Source organism: Macaca thibetana, chromosome 5 (assembly GCF_024542745.1).
Source record: "Macaca thibetana thibetana isolate TM-01 chromosome 5, ASM2454274v1, whole genome shotgun sequence".
NCBI classification, from domain to species: Eukaryota; Metazoa; Chordata; class Mammalia; order Primates; family Cercopithecidae; genus Macaca; species Macaca thibetana.
In genome coordinates this window covers 102,928,480-102,950,625 of record NC_065582.1, presented here as the reverse complement: position 1 = coordinate 102,950,625, position 22,146 = coordinate 102,928,480, and the positions used below count along the sequence as shown (strand labels likewise).

Below are 22,146 nucleotides of genomic sequence, written 5' to 3'. Positions count from 1 at the left end.
CTCCACCAACATATATTTGGGGATTTGGGGAGATACCCTGTCAGCTAGTGTTTTGGAAATGTTGCCCATGAGTTTTGGCTTTGCTATCCAGTTGCTCTGTTTTTATTTGAGGATTTCAGGAGCTCCAATACTGTGCTACCATCATCTTCCTAGAAGTCAGTGTTTTTGTTGTTGTTATTCTTTAAACTCTTGTTGCGTATCTTGTTATTTGAGGAGAAATCTTTTAAAAATTGCGTAGTGCCTCCTTTGTGGGTAAGAAACCTGATACCCAATGAGAAAAGTAAATTCTCTAAATACACCAATAATTGTGTAAGGGATAGGTGCACAAGTAGACAAATAAGTTTGTTTGTTTCTTTTTCTTTAAGTACAGGAAAAAGTGGAGAAGCAAAATAATCCCATCTGTTATCATAATTTGTTGGGGGTCACGGGGAGGTCTCCATTCCCTGGGAGTGTAGTTGTTTCATTTTACCCAGGATCAATCAGGCCCCAGAAGAAACCAGCTCACAGCAACCAAACTTTCAGGAGACCTCACTGAGCACATAAACCACCTAGCCACATCCTGGCCCAGTCTTCAGCATGAGTCAGTATTTAAAGAAAAAGTGTTCTTGCATCCAAAAATAATTAAAAACAAGTTAGATGTTTATTGTGTCTCTAGAGAAAATACTAAATCTGACTGCATTCTTAATGCATAGAAAGTTGTTTTTTGGTGTTTTTTTTTTTAACTTTTTTAAAATTCTATTTTAAGTTCTGGGGTACATGTGCAGGATGTGCAGGTTTGTTACATAGGTATGTGTGCCATGGTGATTTGTGAGCCTGTCAACCCATCACCTAGGTATTAAACCCAGCATCCATTAACTATATTTCCTGATGCTTTCCCTCCCCACCTTCCCCCAACAAACACCAGTGTGTGTTGTTCCCCTTCGTATGTCCATATGTTCACATTGTTCAGCTCCCACTTGTGAGTGAGAACATGTGGTGGTTGGTTTTCTGTTCCTGCATTAGTTTGCTGAGTATAATGGCTTCCAGCTCCATCCATGTCCCTGCAAAGGACATGATCTTGTTTCTTCTTATGGCATGGCTGCAAAATATTCCATGGTGTATATGTACCACATTTTCTTTATACAGTCTGTCATTGATGGACATTTGGGTTGATTCCATGTCTTTGCTTTTGTGAATAGTGCTGCAATGAACATATGTGTGTATGTATCTTTATAACAGAATTATTTATATTCCTTTGAGTATATACCCAGTAAGGGGATTGCTGGATCAAATGGTATTTCTGGTTCTAGATCTTTGAGGAATCACCACACGGTCTTCCACAATGGTTGAACTAATTTACATTCCCACCAACAGCATAAAAGTGTTCCTATTTCTCTGCATCCTTGCCAGCATCTATTGTTTCTTGACTTTTTAATAAACACCATTCTGACTGACATGAGATGGCATCTCATTGGAACTTAAACAAATTTACAAGAAAAAAACCGAAACCAACCCCATTAAAAGTGGGCAAAAAGACATGAACAGACACTTCTCAAAAGAAGACATTTATGCAGCCAACAAACTTCCTTCAAAAAACTCATCATCACTGATCATTAGAGAAATGCAAATCAAAACTACAATAAGAAAGTTGTTTTAAAGTACTCTGTTATTGTCTGCCCTGCTCTCAAAACTCTCCCAAATCCATTCCATGCAGTGTCTCTCAAAACTCTCCCAAATCCACCCATGCAAGGTCTCTTGTCTTCCTCTGCCCTTCCTCATTCTCTGAATCTACTCATTTTCTTACTTCCACAAATAAGTTTCTCCTCTTTTCTTATTCATTCTCCTGATTTATATAAAATTAGACTTGGATGCCATATCTGAGGGTAGAATTAACTTTTCACAATAATAATCTTTTAAAATATATTTTAATTAATCATTCAATAAATATTCATTAAGCAACTACTTTATGCAATACTCACCAGTAAGCCTGGGAATGCAAAGATGAATAAGGAAAAGTTTTGCCCTACAGGAACTTATAGCCTTGCCTAGTTGCAGATTTGAACCGCTAAACATTCAAGTATAGTATGAAAAATGTTATATACAGGATATGTCAAAGGGCTATGAGATCAAAAAGTAGGGAATTATGGTATTTTTCTTAGAGGTCAGGGGAACCATCACAGATGGGACATTTAAACAGTTATTCCACCAGAAAAAGATATAAAGGTTGGTAAGAGAGTGAGTATCTTAGTCCACTGGGGTCACTGTAACAGAACACCATAGACTGGGTAGCTTGTAAAGAACAGAAATGTATTACTCACAGTTCTGAAGTCTGGGAAGTCCAAGATTGAGGCGCCAGCAGATAGGTATCTGGTGAGAACCCATTTCCTGGTTGACATACAGCTGTTTACTTGCTGTGTCCTCACATAGCTGAAGGGGTGGAGGAACTCTCTGAGAGCTCTTTTAGGCGGGTACTAATCTTATTTATGAGGGCTCCTCACCCCCGTGACCTAGTTATCTCCCAAAGGCCTTACCTCCTAATATCATCACACTGGGGGTTAGGATTTCAAAATATGAATTTGGTTGGGGACACAAACATTCAGTGTTTAGGAGTAAGAAAGATCACAGTGCATCCAAGTGAAAAATTTGGTAAGGTCAATGATATCAGGGCATATAGGGAAGACTGGTGAAAGAATGGCTGGAAAGACTTTTCACAATATTTTCAAGGCCTTATAGACCATTCTGCATTCAGGAATCTTTGATAACTATTGAGCAAGAGCATGTTGAGATTGGATTTTTTGTTTTAGAAAAGCAATTCCTTTCTATTTTCAAGATGTAGTCTAGCTCTGTCACTCAGGCTGGAGTGCAGTGGCACGATCTCAGACACTGCAACCTCCACCTCCCAGGTTCATGCGATCCTCCTGCCTTAGCCTCCTGAGTAGCCAGGTTTACAGGCACCCACCACCACACCTGTTTAATTTTTGTATTTTTAGTAAAGATGAGGTTTCACCATGTTGGCCAGGCTGGTCTCAAACTCCTGACCTCAGGTGATCCACCCACCTTGGCCTCCCAAAATGCTGGGATTAGAGGCATGAACCACCATGCCCAGCCAGAATAGTAACTCTTATACCCAAAGGAATATAAACATCCTATTATAAAGACACATGTATGTGTATGTTCATTGCAGCACTATTCACAATAGCAAGGATGTGGAATCAACCTAAATGCCCATCAATGATAGACTGGGTAAAGAAAATGTGGGACATGTACACCATGGAATACTGTGTAGCCATACAAATAAACAAGAGCATGTCCTTTGCAGGGACATGGATGGAGCTGGAGGCCATTATCCTCAGCAAATTAACATAGGAACAGAAAACCAAATACCTCATGTTCTCACTTATAGGTGGGTGCTAAAGGATGAGAACACATGGACAGAGGAAGGGGAACAACACACACTGGGGCCTATTGGAGGGCGGATGATGGGAAGAGGGAGAGGATCAGGAGAAATAACTGACGGGTACTAGGCTTAATACCTGGGCAATGAAATAATCTGTGCAACAAACCCTCATGACACAAGTTTACTTGTGTAACAAACCTGCACTTATACCCCGAATTAAAATAAAAGTTTTAAAAAGGAAAAGTAACTCTGGTAGCTCTGGGGATTGGCTGAAGAAGAGAGGTAGTGATCAGACTGCAGACAGGCATTATCTCTCACAGGCTCTGACTTCTGAGATCAAATTTGTATTTGTGCTCATGCCTCCTAGTCATTTGCTGTGCATTTTATACATGCACAATTACAATTCAACCAAATATGCTCTACAGCTGAAGTAACCCCTGAGATACAATAGGTGTTTGCAGCATTAGCCTGATCTGAGTGAGTGTGATCCAAATGAGATGGTTTTATCTCCCAAAAGTGCTTTTATTCTTCTTTCAACAGTAGGCCGGAGTAAAAACTGCACAGGTTGGAAAATGAACCTTACATATTTACTAACCCATAATAGTTATTTCTATTTTCTTTTCTTATTTTGCTAGATGTTTAAGTGAATGAAGCTCATTATTCTTGGCTATTAACATACTATTTGCAGTCAACTGACATGAATTCTATTGAAAAACATGGAGACTGCTTTATTTTTAAAAATACTCTCTTTTAAAATTATCTTTTACTTGAAAAATTCTCTATACATTCCTTGCCATTACTCTCCTTCTTGCTACCATTCAAATATTGATGTAGCCGTTAATGATATCCTTGCTATATAAGCATATCCATATCTATATAACAGATACGTGCTTTCAAGGAAACCTTTAGAATGTTTTTTCACCAGTATTTAAAACTACTGACAAATAATATTGCATTCTGCTTCTTGTCTCGATGAAGGAATAGAGATTGTTCAAATTAAACAACTAGAAAACCAGAAAACTGTATGAAGCAGCAGTTTTTAGACACTGAACAATGGGCAATACATGCCTATGATTCATAAGAGAAGGAAAACCAATGAGCGGAACCCAGTTATTGCCTCAGATTACTACTGGGAGGCAGTTTTCACATTGTATCACAGGAAAGAAAAATGCACACAAAGTCCAGGTATTGCTGAGCTGAAGAGAGTAAGATCAGACAATGAGAGGCCCAAGGGAGCTAGAATTTGGGGGAGTAGAAAACAGAGAAGAGAGAACTAGACATAGAGCATCCAGAAATCTACGGAGGGTAGATGAGAACTGATTTATGTTTGCATGAGAGGACACTACAGAAGACTTGAGGGAATTTGCCAGAGATCCATAGTCTGAACAATTTCTGGGCCTCAAAGTAGGCTTGAAATAATTTGTCTTTCCCACAGAAAGAGTGCAAAGTCCTGATAATGAGGCATTGTGTAGAATTCTCATAAAGGTATTACCTTAGTGGTAAGACTTAAATTATGGATTAGACCTCACAAATTTTAAAGCAACTTTTAAATGATCCAATGGGAGCACAGGGAGGAAGGGAAGGATGAATACCAGGAGCATAAGGAATTTTTAGGACAGTGAAACTATTCGGTATGATGCTGGAATGACGGGTACATGACGTTATGTATTTGTCAAAACTCATAGAACATACAACACAAAAAGTGATCCCTAATGTAAACTATGAATTTTAGTTAATGATAATGTATCAATATGGGCTCATCAAGTGTATCAAATATACCACATTAATGCTAGATGTTAATAAAAGGGGAAACTGTGTTTTAAAAGGTGGTGGAGAGGAGGTATATAGGAACCCTCTGTACTTTCTTCTCAATTTTTCTGTGCACCTAAAACTGCTCTAAAAATTAAAGCCCATTAACATATAATAAATATGATTCAGCTGATCCCCAGATGCTTCACTCTGTGCCAGAACGAAGTCCAACACATCTAGAATATATATTTTTTTTCAAAATTCAGTCACCAACCGTATAAAGCCCTCAGTGTTTTCTATACAATTAAAAACTGCAAGGCATGCAAAGAGTCATAAAAATATGAGCTGTAACCAGGACATAAAATAGCTAATAGAAAAAGACCCAAATGTGATTGAGTCATTTCTGATAGCAGACAAGGATATTATTATATTCTGTAAATATGTTCAAGAAGGTAAAGCAAAATGTAACATGACAAAGAGATAAATCAAATATATTTTTAAAGTTCAAGTAGAATTTCTAAGGATGAAAATTATTACTTAAGTGAATATTACACTTGAGATTAATAGCAAGTTAGGAGAAAACTTACAAAGAATAAATTCATAGTTATAAAAACTTTGTCTTTATAAGAGAAACTATCACGAAGCACAGAGGAAAAATACTCATTTTTTTCACAGAATTGATGAAAATTACAAACACAAAGAACACAGAAGCTCAGAATTAATGTAAAGGGAGCCACACAAAAGCACATCCTAAACTGCTGAGAACCACTTTAAGAGAAAAGCTTAGGAGCAGACTGAGGAACTGAGGACACATTACACACAGAAGAACAAAGAGAAATGTTGCGGAAGATTTCTTGTTAGAAATTATATAACTAAAAGACATGGATCAAAACCTTTAAAGTACTGAAAAAATCTATTAACCTAGATTTCTATGTCCAGTGGATATATTTAAATATTTTTCAAATATAAAAAGGAGCTAAGGGCATTTTGAGAGAAAGAAAATAAATCTGTGAGTAAATTCATCACTGACGGTCTTGCACTATAAGAAATGTTAAATGGTTGTTGTGGCAGAAGGAATATGAATCCAGATAGACACATATGCACACAGATGAATGAAGAGTACTACACAGGAATAATATGTGAGTTAATATAAAATAATATTTTTCTTATTATTAATCTCATTAAAAGATAACCTATTGCATAAAGCAAAACGAAGATAATGTAATGTGGGACACATAATATATACAGAAGTGAAATGTATGATAATGACAGAATAAAACACAGAAAATGGAAGCAAACAGATGAAAGTGGACTAGTGTAAGGCTTTTAATCTGTACGCAAAGTGTTGCAATATTATTTAAAGGTAGACCATAATAAATTAAATATGAATATTATAAACATAGAACAACCACTAAAAATAAAATGAAGTATTAGCTAATAAGCCGGCAATAAAGATAAAATGGAATGTTATATAATAATTAACATTTTTTTTTAAGTACTTGAAAAAAATAAAAGAGGAGCGATTATCAGATGCAACAAGTAGAAAAAAATACCATGAAGACAGAATTAAACCCAACCATATCAATAATTACATTAAATCTTAATGCCTTATATATTCCAGTCTAAAGGCAGAGAAAAATAAAAATTCAACACCCAACTCTATACTGTATACACATCATTTAAAATATAAATATACAGGTATGTTTAAAAACTAAATGAAAAGAAAAAATTGTACCAAGTTTGTGTGATGCAAATAAAGTAGTGCTTAGAGGAAAATTCATAAAATTATGGACTTATGTCAGAAAGAATAAAGACCTAAAATTAATTATCTAAGTTTCCTTTTCAGGGAGCTGCAAAAAGAAGAGCTAATTTAAACCAGAGAAAACAGAGGCAAGGAGTAATAAAGATAAGAACAAAAATCAATAAAATAGAGAGAGAACAAAAACAATCTAGAAAACCAGTGAAACCAAGAGCTGGTTTGTTAAAAAGATCATTAAAATTGGTAAACTGCTCATCGTACTGATCAGAAAAGAAAAAACAAAGTTACATTACCTATATCAGGTTTAACAGAAGTGACCTACCAAAGATCTTACAGATGTTAAAATAACCATAAGGGACTATTATGAACAACTTTTTGCCAAGAAATTTGTCAATGGAGGTGAAATGTTCAAGTTCCTTAAAAGATACAAACCAAAGCTCACTCAAGATTAGAAAGAAGGAAAGAAACTGAGACTAGTAAAGCAATTGAATTTGTAATTAAAAACATTCCCACAAAAACAAAAACACCTCTAACTTAAATTTACTGGTGAATTCTAACAAACGTATAAAGAAGAAATTATGTTAATTGTGTACAGACTTTTTCAGAAAAAAAGAGTTAGAGGGAATTCTTGCCAGCTACTTTTATGAGGCCAATGTTGCTCTGATATCAAAACAGATAAAGACATTACAAGAAAAGAGAAATACAGAATAATATCCCTCATGAATATAGACATATGAATCCTAAACAAAACCTTACTGGATTGACTTCACCATATAAAAAGGATAATAAATCAGCACCAGTGGGATTTATCCCAGGAAGATAGGTTGGTTAGCCATATAAAATCAATCAATGTAATTCACTGTATTAATATACCACTTTAAGATACAAAAAAAACATCGTGGATGCAGATAAAAAAATTTTAAAGTTTCTCAAATTAACAAAGGTTATCTCAGAAAAATGTAGTTAAAATACCATAGTTAATGATAAAAGACCAAGTACTTTTCCTCTAAGATCAGGTTTAAGGTAAGTTTACCTTATCACACCACTTCCATTGTACTGGAAATCTTAGCCAGTAATAATAAATAAAAGGTATAAAATTGGAAAGGAATATGTAAAACAGTCAACATGAACAGTCAACATGAACTTCTATGTAGAAAATTCTATGTAATTGTCAAATAAAACTAATATAACTAATATGCAAATATGTAAAGATCACATAATGCAAAGTCAATTTATAAAACTTTATTTCTATATACTACATTGGACAAGTAGAAATTGAAATAAAAATTATTATTTAGAACAACACTCATAAATTTAAAATATTTAGGCAGAAATTTAAGAAAGCATGTATAAGACACACTCTGAAAACTACTAAACATTAACAAACAAATAAGAACTACATAAATGGGGAAATACACCCTGCTCATGTATTAGAATACTCAATATTATTAAGCTATTAATTTTTCCAAAATTGACCTATAGTTTCAATATAATTGTCACAAAAATATTCCACCAGAATTTTTATTTGTAGAGATTGACAATCTGATTATAAGTTTTACAGGGAAGTAAAAGCTATCTAGAATAGCCCAAACAATTTGAAAGGAAATAACAGAGTTGAATATACACAACTTGATTTCAAGACTTAGTATAAAGCCACACATAATTAACAGTATGGTATTGATATAAAGATGGACACACAGATCAATGAAATAGAACAGATAGTCCAGAAATATGTGTAGTCATTTGATTTTTGATCAATATGCCATGGTATTTCAATGGAAAGGGGATGGTCATTTCCCCAAATGATGCTGGAACAATTTCATAGCCCTAAAAAATATAAATAAATTACCTCAATCCTTACCTCACATCACATACAAAAAACTTGTAATGGATCACAGACCCTAATGTAGGAGTTAAAAGTATAAGATATATAGAAGAAAATATTTTTAAAGACATCTTATGACCTTGTGCTAGTCAACACTTAGGACACAAAAGGCTCTAACTATAAAAATATTTTTTAAAAAAATTATTTAGTAAGTTGGACTTTGTCAACATTGACACTTTTCAAAAAGTCAAGCCTTTTTGGAAGTGGGGACTACATTTGCAAGTCGCATATCTGATAAATAACTTGTTTTAAGAATATGTAAAGAACTCATGCAAAACAAGACAGTCAACTCAATGAAAAAAAAATGGCAAAAGATTTGAAATATACACATCATCAAAGAAGATACACAAATAGCAAATAATACACAGAAGGATGCTCAGCGTCTTTAGTCATTAGAAAAACTAAAATGTAAACCATAATAAGATGTCTCTACACATTTCTTACCAAGTGTAAAGTTAAGACTGAAAATATACCAAGTTTGGCTGGTAGAAATACAAAATGTTAGAGCCAATTCGCAAAAGAATTAGGTAGGTTCTTATTAACTTAAATATGCAGTAACCATAAAACCCAGCAGAGTCATGTGCTAAACGTTTACCCAAGGAAAAAGAAAACATATGTTCACCCAAGACTTGGAGTCAAATGTTCATGTCGACTTTATTCATATTAGCCCCAAACTGAAAACAGGCCAATTCTCCATCAACTAGTGAATAGATAAATTGTGGCACATCTACAGCAAGTAATACTATTTGACAATAAAAAAAACGAACTGCTACATGTAACAACACAAATAAATGTCATAATTATTATACTAAGTGGAAAATACCTAGATATGAAAGTCTACATACTGTATTATTCCATTTATATGAAATTGTAAAAAAGGCAAAACTATAGAGACAGAAAGCGTATAAAGGATGCTATGAGCCAGAGTTAGGGGGAGGGAACTGACTCCAAAGAGGCTTAAGTGTCACTTTTCTATATCATGATTAGGTGGTATTTTCAGGAGTATATACATTTGTCAAAAATCATCAGGTATCTTACAGATATCTTCAAACATGCAAAATGACACATGTACAAAGTTACTCATTGCAAAAAATACAAATTGAAACTATATTGCACAGAATACTGTCATTTGCATGTATTTTTGCATTTATATATTATATTTAAAGTCCCTAGGTTTTTAAAAGAAAAATGAAATTTTTAGCCAATGCTTATGATGGAAAGTGCCAATTATGTGGTATTTAGAGTCAACCTGGATAAAATTATATGGTTCAGGGAAGAATTGCTGGATCGTGTAGCACCGTGGAACTCCAGAATCTGCTTGGACTCTTCAGAATGGGCTGGTGATTATAACCACTCTGACCTCATTGTCTGGGCTTCATGTTCCTCACTGGTATTCTAAGAAGAAAATGACAGCAAATCAAAAGGAAAAAATGATAGTGTGTTTAGTGGTACACATATCATCATTACTACCATGTTACTCTGTCCTGAACGGCTATAAAAATTCTAAGAAAGTCCCTTTACAAGGGGCTATGGCCATTTATTGTCCCAGAGACTAGATGGAATCAAAGCTTCCCAAGATACAAAAGAGACTTCTAAATATCTAGGGACCTGACACTCATACTCCATAATTGTGGCAAGTACACTTTGACATGGCTGTTCACTGAATCATCATGGACGCCTTAGGGATGTTGCTCTTCAATTAATTACATGCGCCCACAGAGTTCATAGCTATGACGGGAAGCAGTGATACTTCAAATGTTAACATTCCAATGATAGGAAAAAGGCCCATTTTCCCAAAATACTAGACAGGGTCATATATAATGGAAACTGCAAACTTCTAAAAGTGTGTCTGCATATGGGCAAATAGTAAAATAGCATTGAATACACAATGTCTTCAAGCACAGTACACAAGTTTGACAGTGTTATTCTAACTGCTCTAAAATCCTTTTTATCAGATCCATGGCTAACATGCATGGAAAATATGATGACAAATTCGGAGATTACTAAAAGAGAAAAGAAGGCTGTGTAATACAGCGAATTGTTACTTTCAGTCTTTTTTCACAATTCTGTAATGATTGATGGTAATTCAATAGATATTTATCTTTATCTAGTTTTATCTTTAAAACTATCCCAAGTTTACTTATTACTGCTACAGTTTTAAATTGCAGCAGCTGAAATATACTAGGACAAATGCATAATTTGGAATAAGACTAAATATTACATTTCACCCTAATCACATCGTCTCTGTGCCCTGAGCAAATAGCTTAACCTCTCTGACCCTCAATTTTCTCATCTGAAAAAAAAAAAAAAATGAATCCTATCTTTCGGACTTCCAAGAAATTTAATTTGGAAGATATAAGGGAAATATTTGCATCTACTACAGTTTTCTCAAACTGTAATGCACCCAGGAATCACCTCAGGATTCTGATTCAGAAGCTCTGCATTGGGTGCTGAAATTTTCAAGCTTCCAGATGATCCCAGCGCTACTATTCTATTATTGCTGATGTTATCTGGAAGCTGGTTTATAATGCAAAATCTCATGTTCCACCCTATGCCTACTGAATTTCAATCTTCCTTGTAACAGGATCTCCAGGTAATTTTTATGAACTTCAAAATCTGAATAACATTGATGTAGCAGTAGATCTTGCTTATTGCTGATATGCAGTCTAAAATATTAATAAGTTTTTAATCATCGCAGGAAAAGTGTGTAGAATATAAATGAATACAATATGATTTTTCCTATTCAAAATCTGATTTTGAATTATATTTCCCAGGTGTCACCAGAAGCTAAAAAGTGGTCTTGCCCCAGGTCAGGTTTCTACTCCCTGGCAACCTCTCAATTAGCTGCTGTTTTAATGAAATTCTGCATTGTCAAAAGCCTTTTTTCATCATTTTCTTCACCAAATCTCAAGTTTTAAGTATTTTATATAGAAACTATATTTACTAACTAAAATCCAACCCTGCTCTGCCCATTCCAGTGGCTGCCAGATGGCTGGTTTTCTTTGTGATTGTGGGCTGTTGGTTTTCAAGGAGAGGAGGATAAGATTAGAGCAAGTTAAAATGCCACAGACCTTGCTGCTCTTACTGACATTCCGCCATTTTTCTTAAGTAAACACTCTCCAGATTGCATCAAGCCATTAGTTAATTTACAGGATTCCAAAATAGTTGATTCTGGAAATTTTTGCTAGTTGCTTATATGGTGAAGAGGATTTTTGGAGGTCTTCACTACACCATTCTGGCTGATGTCACTTAAAATGCCCTAAAGCTTTTGAATGGCAAACAAACGTCTTATGGATTTCATTATCTTGATACATTAGAGAAACCATGCATCCACCCTGATTGTATCGGGTTCCATTTACAGATACCACTAAAGTATCTTGATAGTTTGAGGCAATTATTAGTTGAGAGGTCACAGTGACCTCCTCTTAAGAAATATTTCTCAGAATTAAATGTCAAATTTGTAATAAATATTGTATTATGATTAAGAGCCCAGGTTTTTAATGATTAACTGTGGGATCAAGCCCTGGGTCTGGTCCTTAACATGTAACCTTAATCAAGTTACTGAACCTTTATAATACAGTGATAATAACAATATATATGTATAGATTTGTTTCAAAATTCAATTAAATTACAAGAGCAAAGTGCTTGACACAGTTCATGGCACAGAGTAAATGCTCAAGTTCTTTTAGCTTCTATTGCTGTTATCATAGTTAAAAATATGGTTTGGTACTGCTGAATTTTCACTTGAATATGTTTCTTTAAGAGTCACATTGAAATAGAAATAAATAAAAACTGTCTCACTCATGCTACTTTATGTTCTATGCAATTCTAGGCACCGTGGTGGTCCAGCAGTTGATGTCAATGATGATTAGCAAACATGATTGCCTCTTTCCCAAAGATGCAGAACTACAAAGCAAACCCCAAGATGGAGCGAGCAACAACAACAATGAAATTCAAAAGAAAGCCACCACGGGGCAGTTACAGAACAAGGAGAACAATAACACCAAGAACAGCCCTGGTAGGCAGTGCTCCTGGGACAAGTCTGAGTCTCCCCAGAGAAGCAGCATGGACAATGGATCCCCCACAGCTCTATCAGGCAGCAAAACCAACAGCCCAAGGAACAGCGTTCACAAGCTAGATGTGTCTAGAAGCCCCCCTCTCATGGTCAAAAAGAACCCAGCCTTTAATAAGGGTAGTGGGATAGTTACCAATGGGTCCTTCAGCAGCAGTAATGCAGAAGGTCTTGAGAAAGTGCAAACCACCCCCAATGGAAGCCTACAGTCTAGAAGGACCTCTTCACTGAAGGGATCTGGTACCAAAATGGGCACGCACAGTGTACAGAATGGAACGGTGCGCATGGGCATTTTGAACAGCGACACACACGGGAACCCTGCAAATGGACGAAACATGAGCTGGCTGCCAAATGGCTATGTGACCCTGAGGGATAACAAGCAGAAAGAACAAGCTGGAGAGTCAGGCCAGCACAACAGACTGTCCACCTACGATAACGTCCATCAACAGTTCTCCATGATGAACCTTGATGACAAGCAGAGCATCGACAGCGCCACCTGGTCCACTTCCTCCTGTGAAATCTCCCTCCCTGAGAACTCCAACTCCTGTCGCTCTTCCACCACCACCTGTCCAGAGCAAGACTTTTATGGGGGGAACTTTGAGGACCCTGTTTTGGATGGGCCCCCACAGGAAGACCTTTCCCACCCCAGGGACTATGAAAGCAAAAGTGACCATAGGAGTGTGGGAGGTCGAAGTAGTCGTGCCACCAGCAGCAGTGACAACAGTGAGACATTTGTTGGTAACAGCAGCAGCAACCACAGTGCACTGCACAGTTTAGTTTCCAGCCTGAAACAGGAAATGACCAAACAGAAGATAGAGTATGAGTCCAGGATAAAGAGGTGAGGAAAATCTGGAGGTCGTAACTACCAGAGAGGGTTCAGTAGCCTCCTACTGTGGGATGGGATCACACTGAGGGTGACATATGCTGGCTCCAAAGTCAAACAAACCCAAGTTCACTCCACCATTTATGAGCTTTGTGACTTTGTGCAAGTTAGCTTCATCTCTGTGAGCTTTGATTCCCTAATGTAAACAATTTAAATACTAGTAGTATCTACCTCAAAAGCACATAAGAAGTGACTGAATATTTTCCTGGTACAGAATAGGCTCAAAAATGTCATCTTTGATTATTATTAAATAGATAGATTTGCATTAGAGGGTTGGAAGGAGAGGGGCTGTGAGGAGATGGACAGAGCGTTAGGAGGCTGTTAGTTTTCACTAACAAGAGAAGGATGAAACTATGGTAAAAATAAAAGTAGAAGTAAATAAACCTCCATGTTTATTCTTTCAATCATTGAATGTTGAGAGAGTGACTTCTATCTGCCAGTCTATGTTCCAGACCCTGAGGATTCAGATGAGCTCAGAGAGGCCATAAGAGCCAGGTGACAGAGGATTGACAGGCTCATTTTCAGCCTTTGACTTTTACTCTGAGATAGAAATCCATGGAGATTTTTGAGAAGAGGGGTGACGTGAAGTGTGTTCACATGAACAAGGAAGACTGAGCCTAAATGAGGAAGAAAAACTATGATTTATAAAGAGGCAATTATGCTAAAGCCTAATTATATCAATGTGCATCTTCTCATAAAGTGATCAAAGTAGGAGTAGCTATTCTAGCAGTCTTAGTCCCAGTTTCAGGCTGTGTGATTTGGGCAACCCTTCCTCCATGGTGTGCTAGGATCCTCAGTCAGTTGTTATGGTGGCTTTAATTTACCTTAGCATGTTTCCTATTCATTTATCAGTTATCAGACAAAAAGATAACATACTTTCAGAAGCTATGGCAAAATAAATACTAAAAAATAGTACTTATAAATGAGATTGAAAAATTACTTCCGGCCGGGCCCGGTGGCTCAAGCCTGTAATCCCAGCACTTTGGGAGGCCGAGACGGGCGGATCACGAGGTCAGGAGATCAAGACCATCCTGGCTAACACGGTGAAACCCCGTCTCTACTAAAAAATACAAAAAACTAGCCGGGCGAGGTGGCAGGCGCCTGTAGTCCCAGCTACTCGGGAGGCTGAGGCAGGAGAATGGCGTAAACTTGGGCGGCGGAGCTTGCAGTGAGCTGAGATCCGGCCACTGCACTCCAGCTTGGGCAACAGAGCGAGACTCCGTCTCAAAAAAAAAAAAAAAGAAAAAGAAAAATTACTTCCATGGAAAGTATTCTTTTGGTAAATTTCACCGAGTGGAGTTCTGGTTTGAATTTTTCTATACAATGCAGAGTGACAGGAGATTTAAATAAAAATATAGGGTCATCATCTTAAAGGGTTACTATTCTTTCTGAATGTAGTTTTTGGAACCACTATGTATTGGAATTCTGAATTACTGCTAATCCATGATGATAAATTAGCATTTCACACTCGGAAGCTTATATTTTGAGGCAAGGGGTCACACCTTAAATGTAGGAGAAAAAGAAAAAAGTTATCATTATGAATTTGCTGATGGATACATTCATTTCTGAGGATGTTGCCGATGCATATTTGTTCTGAGATCTATGGTATATTTCAGAAATTTTGATAAGCTGATAGAACTTCCCAATAGAGGTCATCTCAATGGGCCATTTCACTGTCACATTCTTACCCTCGTGACAGGTCAAGGGAGAGGTCTGCAGTAGGGTAGGGTGGGGGACCGCTCGTGGCCTAGCCATGAAATTATAGAAAGTTAACTGTTCTGGCTAAATTTTGATCATTTCTGTTTAGAGTTATTCATTTTTCTTTAAATTCCTTTGTAACTTTACCCCACACGCATTGAAGGTGGATGGATGGATAGATAGGTAGGTAGATGGATAGACAGATGATAGATGATTGATAATATTTTACTTTGTTTAATTATCAATGAGATATATGTTAAATTCCTTTATAGCTTTACCCCACAGGTATTAAGGGTGGATGGATAGACGGATAGATAGTAGGTAAATAAATAGGAGGTAGGTAGACAGATAGATAATATTTTAATTATCAATCAATGAGATATATGGTTTTTAGTTTTGAAAGATGTGTTCTTTTTCCCTCTCCAAATTGGTTTCTTTTTCTTTCTTTTCTTTTCTTTCTTTCTTTTTTCTTTTTTTTTTCTTTTTTATTTTATTTATTTATTTATTTAGAGACAGAGTCTCACTCTGTAGCCCAGGCTGGAGAGTGCTATGATGCAGTCTTGGCTCACTGCAACCTCTGCCTCCCAGGTTGAAGTGATTCTCCTGACTCAGCCTCCTGAGTAGCTAGGACTACAGATGTGTGCCACCATGCCTGGCTAATTTTTTTTTTTTCCTTGTGGAGACGGGGGTTACACCATGTTGGCTGGGCTTGTCTTGAGCTCTTGACCTCAAATGATCCACCCACCTCAGCCTCCCAAAGGGCTGGGATTACAGGCGTGAACCACTGTACTCAGCCAATTTCTAACTTAATTTTCTTAGAAAATATTGTATTGTGATCAGAGACGTTCATCTGAATGATATTAATCATTTGGTCTATTAAACTATTCCCTTATTACTGGATTGGGATTCTATATATGACCAAGAGCTCAAGTCTGTTAATCAGGCTATTCAAAGCTTCTACATTTCTCCTCATTTTTATCAGCTAGATCTATAATTTTTGAGAAAGATATTTAAAAATTTCTTAGCAGTATTCTGAGTTTATCAGTTTCTTTTTATAACTTCGTCATATTTTATATTGAACAATTTGAGACTACTACTAGGTGCGTGGAAGTTTAGAGTTATTCATAGCTCCCTGAAGAATTGATCCTTTTATCATTCATTAGTGCTTATTTTTCATTATAATAATGCTTTTTACCTTAAAGTCCGTTTTTTTCTGATATTAATATTGTCATACCATCTTCCTTTGATTAGTAACTTCCTGATATGTCTTTTCCCTTATTTAACTTTCAAACTTTGTTTCATCACTTGATCTAACAACTTACATCTTTACAATTCTGGAATTTTTTTTCATCATCTTTTTGTCTATTTCATCTCCCCACCTTCTCAATTTTCTCTTTCCAGAACCCTTATTAAGATATGTTTGACCTTGTTAATCTGTCCTCCTTCTTTGTTAACTTCTTTTTCCCCATATTAAATTTCTATAATTATCATTTTTGAGGCATTCTAGGTAACTTTTCTCAGACCTGGTTTGTAGCTTACTAATACTCTGATGTGCTAATTCCATTCTGATACTTCCCCAGGCCCATGATTAGAGATTTTGTAGTCTCTTCTTCATAAAAATAGTTGATGTTCCAAGCTCTCAGTTAAATTACTTGTAGTTTTCTGCCTGCCTAATACTGGAGGCCTCATCTTCTGTCCTCATGTGAAAAAGGATATCCTAGCCCCAAGCTCTGTGGCCTCTATCCAAGACTAATAGCCCTCGTGTGCTTCTACTTGTTGTTCTATATTTCAGTTTCTTCCTTGGTTCTGATACCTGGAGCCGCTCTTTTATTTTAACCTTGATTATGTATTTTTAAAATATATTTCTTAAAAATTTTCCAGCACTTTTAAATGTTTACATTGGGAGGAATTTCTTCTGTATTCAACTTAGTCCTTTTCATTCCTGGAAGTTTCACACAAGCACCTGATACATGCAAATGTGTCAATATATTGTTTTGTAACGGTTGTCTTTCTCAGTATTTCAACTTCAAGTTCTTCCAACATTTTGGCTCTAAAATAGCTTTGGAAAGCAAAGAGAATACATTGTAGAATAATTCTGAGTGGCAACCAGCATAGTACCAAGTTTTCAGGTAAAAATATGGTCATATGTTTAAAATAGCCTTCTAAATGATGTAAGATTACAAAATATGAAGTATTATATTTTTAAAATTCTAGTTGCTTACAAAGAGAAGGAAGATTAATTTTTAAATGTTCTTATTATCGGGTGAAATATGAACACGTGGGGATCAAATTTTTCAAAGTAGAAATATAATTGAGATTTTAATTTTAAAATTGTTATTAAAATAATCAGATTTCTGAGAGCTACACGTGCATTAATCTTTCAAATTTCGCTGGCTTGGTAAATTTGAATGAGTCCCACAGGACTTTTGCTCAGAACAGGAGAAATTAAAAAGTCAGCCATGACCAAAATACACCTCTTTTGCATAATGTATGTGTAAGATTTGGATCCTAGTGGTTATGGAGAAAACAGTCTCTGTTTTTAAAGACGTTACTGTGAATTCTACAATTATCCAAAAGCTATTAATACAGCTGTACAAAACAACTATCAATTTATACAGATATAAACTACCTATGTCCTAAGCTATATTAATAACTTGGGAAGCAGTGAGAATTGGGGATAGCAAGGAATGGGCTTTATTTTTACAAAATATAAGATGCAGTGCTTATTTAACACGTGTGATCTTTACCTCTCGTATCAATGTAAGCTCACTACTCTGGGTACTCTTTTACAAGATGGGACTCTATATGCTTCCAAAAACCCCATTCTTAGCGGTGAACTTAACCAACAATGACATTTTCCTGTCACTATTTTTCCTTTTATAGAAAGCAAATGTTATGGCCCCCTGTTTTGTTTTGTTTTGTTTTGTTTTTTCAACTTTATCAGACTTCCCCGCTGCATTTAGTATAGTCAAGTTTACAATTTAACGTCCAGGAAGCTTTCTGTCTCTTCTCTCCAGCATGTGTCACTCGTTTCTCTGTGCTGGCATTCACTTATTTTCTATTAAATGACAGCTGCTTACAAGAGAGGCCTTGGGACTAATTACTAAACTGACAGTAAATCGTCTTAGCAAATAGTAAAATAATAAAACAAAATTACATCTTTTAAATCATTGAAAGGGCTTTATTCCAATTTCCTAAGCATCATAGAGTTTAGAAAATATTTGTATGCCTCTTGCATTTCAAGTGAATAAAATCACTTTATCTCTTACTCTTGCCTCCCCGCCCGCCCCCCTCCCACCCCCACCCCCACATCCTCTGTAGCTTAGAACAGCGAAACTTGACTTTGGAAACAGAAATGATGAGCCTCCATGATGAACTGGATCAGGAGAGGAAAAAGTTCACAATGATAGAAATAAAAATGCGAAATGCCGAGCGAGCAAAAGAAGATGCTGAGAAAAGAAATGACATGCTACAGAAAGAAATGGAGCAGTTTTTTTCCACATTTGGAGAACTGACAGTGGAACCCAGGAGAACCGAGAGAGGAAACACAATATGGATCCAGTGAGCCTGCTTTCGCCTGCCGTCTCCAATGGCTCTGGCAAGGACTCCAGGGATTCTGGTGGGATATGACTTAGAACCAGGTGGCTGGTCACCTGGATGTACAGAAGTCTAACTGGTGAAGGAATATCATTTACAGACATTAACCATCCATATCTGCAATGTGTACCAAAGTTATGTCATGCCCCATAATGCTACTGTCAAGTGTTACAACTGGATATGTGTATATAGAGTAGTTTTTCAAAAGTCAACTAAAAATGAGAAGCATATTTCAAGAATTATTTTATTGCAAGTCTTGTATTTAAAATGTTAAATCAATATGTTGTTGCAATTTAGCTTGCTTTCAAGCTTCACCCCTTGCACTTAACATAAGCTATTTTTGGCATTGTGTTATCATCAGCTTATTTTATAGATCAATATTTTTATTTCCCTTTTTGCTGAGGAAATGAAGATAAGCAAAAATATAAATATATATATATAAAAATATATGAGTTATTAAAATCAGAAGAATACTTCGTGGCTGTGCTGTTTGTGCCAATAGACTTTGTCATGACCAAAAAGAGAAATGTAAATACTTTTATAAAATACAGTCGAATCACCAGGAACCTTTGAGCTGCTTTTAAAATTCTTCCCCTGGCATCACTCAGTTTTGCCTTTGCCAGACGATTTGACATAGGAACTTTGAGACTCCATGAGAAAGTCCCTTTCTGAGGCCCACTGTCTACCTTGCCAGATCCTTGGTGTGTATCACCAATGCAGGATGCTCCTTAGAGAAGAAAAAAATGGTAAAGAATGGCATTTAACCATTCAGGCTTTGAATTACTCTGTCATTCTGGACTAAATCTCTTTAACTGCTGGATAGCTGTAGAGGAATTCTTCCTGCTACTTAGGAATTGGGAAACAATGCTTGCTAAACCATGCCCACGTGAGCACCTGTCTCCCACTCAAACCTCTCCCACCTCCCAACAATGGCACTTTAGAATACCAGCAGTGAAATGGTATTACTGTTTCCCTCTGAGTGAAACTGCTAGAGTATGTGTCATGTAGTGACATTTTTTTCTCACTCAGGCTATTGCCATCTGGGATTCTCTCCCTACTACAGTTGGCAAAGTTGGTTTGCAGCAAGAAGCTGGTGGGAGGGGGCCAGGGTGCAGGAGGAGAAGAAGAAAAGTTTGGAAGGAACAAACTGTTTTGCTTCTAATTTTGACAGTATCAGTGTTTCCTGTTGAAAATATACAATAATTTTAAAAGATGAATGCCTAAAGTTCCAATTTTGGCAAATATGGGAACCTCAGCAATGCTAATTTTCTAGAAAAACCCAGGGCTCTTTGGAGCTAGAGTTTTGGGAGAACAGTTCTTCACAATAAGACAATGGTTTTGAGAAGCCAGGCAAATAATCTTTCTCATAGTAGAACAGAAAGTTACAAAAGTCAAAATAAGAAATAAAGACTGCATACTCGAGTTTATGGGGTTTGCGTTGTTTGAAGGTTGAATGCTTGCATGTGCTTATTTATTTTCAAGAGGGAAAGTGGTCTGTACTGTTGTCATCCTTGCCACTGTCTTGCTTTTATTTTTACCCTCCCACTGAGCAAGTGTCTGTGGTCCTATGGTATCAACCAGTACCTTTATAGCAATAACTTCTTTAATTCCCTTTTCTCTGTCTTTCAATTATTTAACCAGTTACTTCCACCTGGAAACACGATAGGAAATTCAAACTCAAAATGTGAAAATTGATCTTAATAACTCTCCCTTCATATCTTTTCACCTATTTCCAGTCCTTATCATAGTTGATAAAAACCTCAGACTCATCCAGAAAGCTATATGATGTACTAGTAAAACACAAAGATATTCATTCAAACTGCTTGGATTCCAATGGTCTACAATTTGCCAGCTGTTACTACTGAACCTTCCATGCATAACTTATTTTTCCTCTGTGCAATTGGAATAATAAAAATAATACTCCCATAGAGTTGTTATGTGGTCTTAATGAGATAGCTTGGGTTAGGCTGAGCACAGCTGCTAGTAAAATACAAAAAGGACTCCATAAATGTTAACTCATATTTTTTCCTTTTCTTTCTTTTTTTTTTTTTTTTTTTTTTTTTTTTTGAGACAGTCTCACTCTCTCATTCTATCACCCAGTCTTGAGTGCAGTGGTGTGATCATGGTTCACTGCAGCCTTGACCTCCCTAGGCTCAGGTGATCCTCCCACCTCATCCTCCCAAGTAGCTGGAACTACAGGCATATGCCACCATGCCCAGCTATTTTTTGTATTTTTTTGTAGAGACAGGGTTTCACCATATTGCCCAGGCTGGTCTCAAATGCCTGGGCTGAAGCTATCTGCCCCACTCAGCCTCCCAAAAGTTATGCAGGATGCATGGCAATGACGGGTCACTTAATTTGTCTGGGACTACAAGCGTGAGCCACCGCGCCCAGCCAACTCATATTTTTCTTTTCTACCTCATTCTTCACTCATAAATTTGCTCACCAGCTAGTCTGTTCCACTCATCTTTGCCTTTTTAATCTGCCCTCTTTAACCACTTTTCCCTTACCTTTTGATGAAGGCATCCTACCCAGCGCCTTTTGTTCCAGCATCTCTCCTGGACTTTTGTCCTTTGCAGGTTACCTTTTTGAAATTATTCGTTTGACCAAAGCTTGATCTTGCTAATTACATATGATGACTGTCACTTGCCCAGGACAAAGCCCTTCACATAGTGTAAAAGGCCCTACCTCCAGTTTCATTCTTGTCTCCTACCACTTCACACCGCACCTGCCATACCATTTCATGCCTCTAGAACTTTCCACTTGCTATTGCTGTGTCCTTCTTGATGCCTTCCTTCTAGCTGGCACACTCCAAACATCCTTTAAGAGCCAAATCAATGTCAGTTTCCTCATGAAGCTTCCCAGAATCTCAAAGCAGTGTTAGTTGCTTTTTGTGCCCCAATTTGCATATATATCTTTCTGTCTTTCCCACATTGGATTATTTTCTTCACCAAATAATAAACAATTTAGGAGGGTGAGTGGTGAAGTGGAAATAGCAGAAAATTGAGAGCCATTCAAACCTAGATCTGCCTCTCAACATGCCTTATGCAAGATACGTGGCAATACCATGTAACTTGACTTGTCTGATCTCATCTACAAGCTGGAGATAATAACGCCAACAAAGTAG

The 22,146-nt window shown here is 36.6% G+C and overlaps 1 protein-coding gene across 9 annotated transcripts in view; it reads left to right on the top strand.

Annotated features, from left to right (window-relative positions):
• Positions 1-19,492, top strand: part of ARHGAP24 (Rho GTPase activating protein 24) — a 532,908-nt gene extending 513,416 nt beyond the window's left edge. For all 9 annotated transcript variants that reach the window (XM_050790447.1, XM_050790445.1, XM_050790446.1 and 6 more), the window contains 2 exons: positions 12,602-13,679; positions 18,744-19,492. In XM_050790447.1, the coding sequence (XP_050646404.1) occupies positions 12,602-13,679; positions 18,744-18,987 (1,322 nt within the window). In that variant the 3' untranslated portion in view covers positions 18,988-19,492. The remainder of the gene's footprint in view (positions 1-12,601; positions 13,680-18,743) is intronic.
• Positions 19,493-22,146: the final 2,654 nt, after the last annotated feature.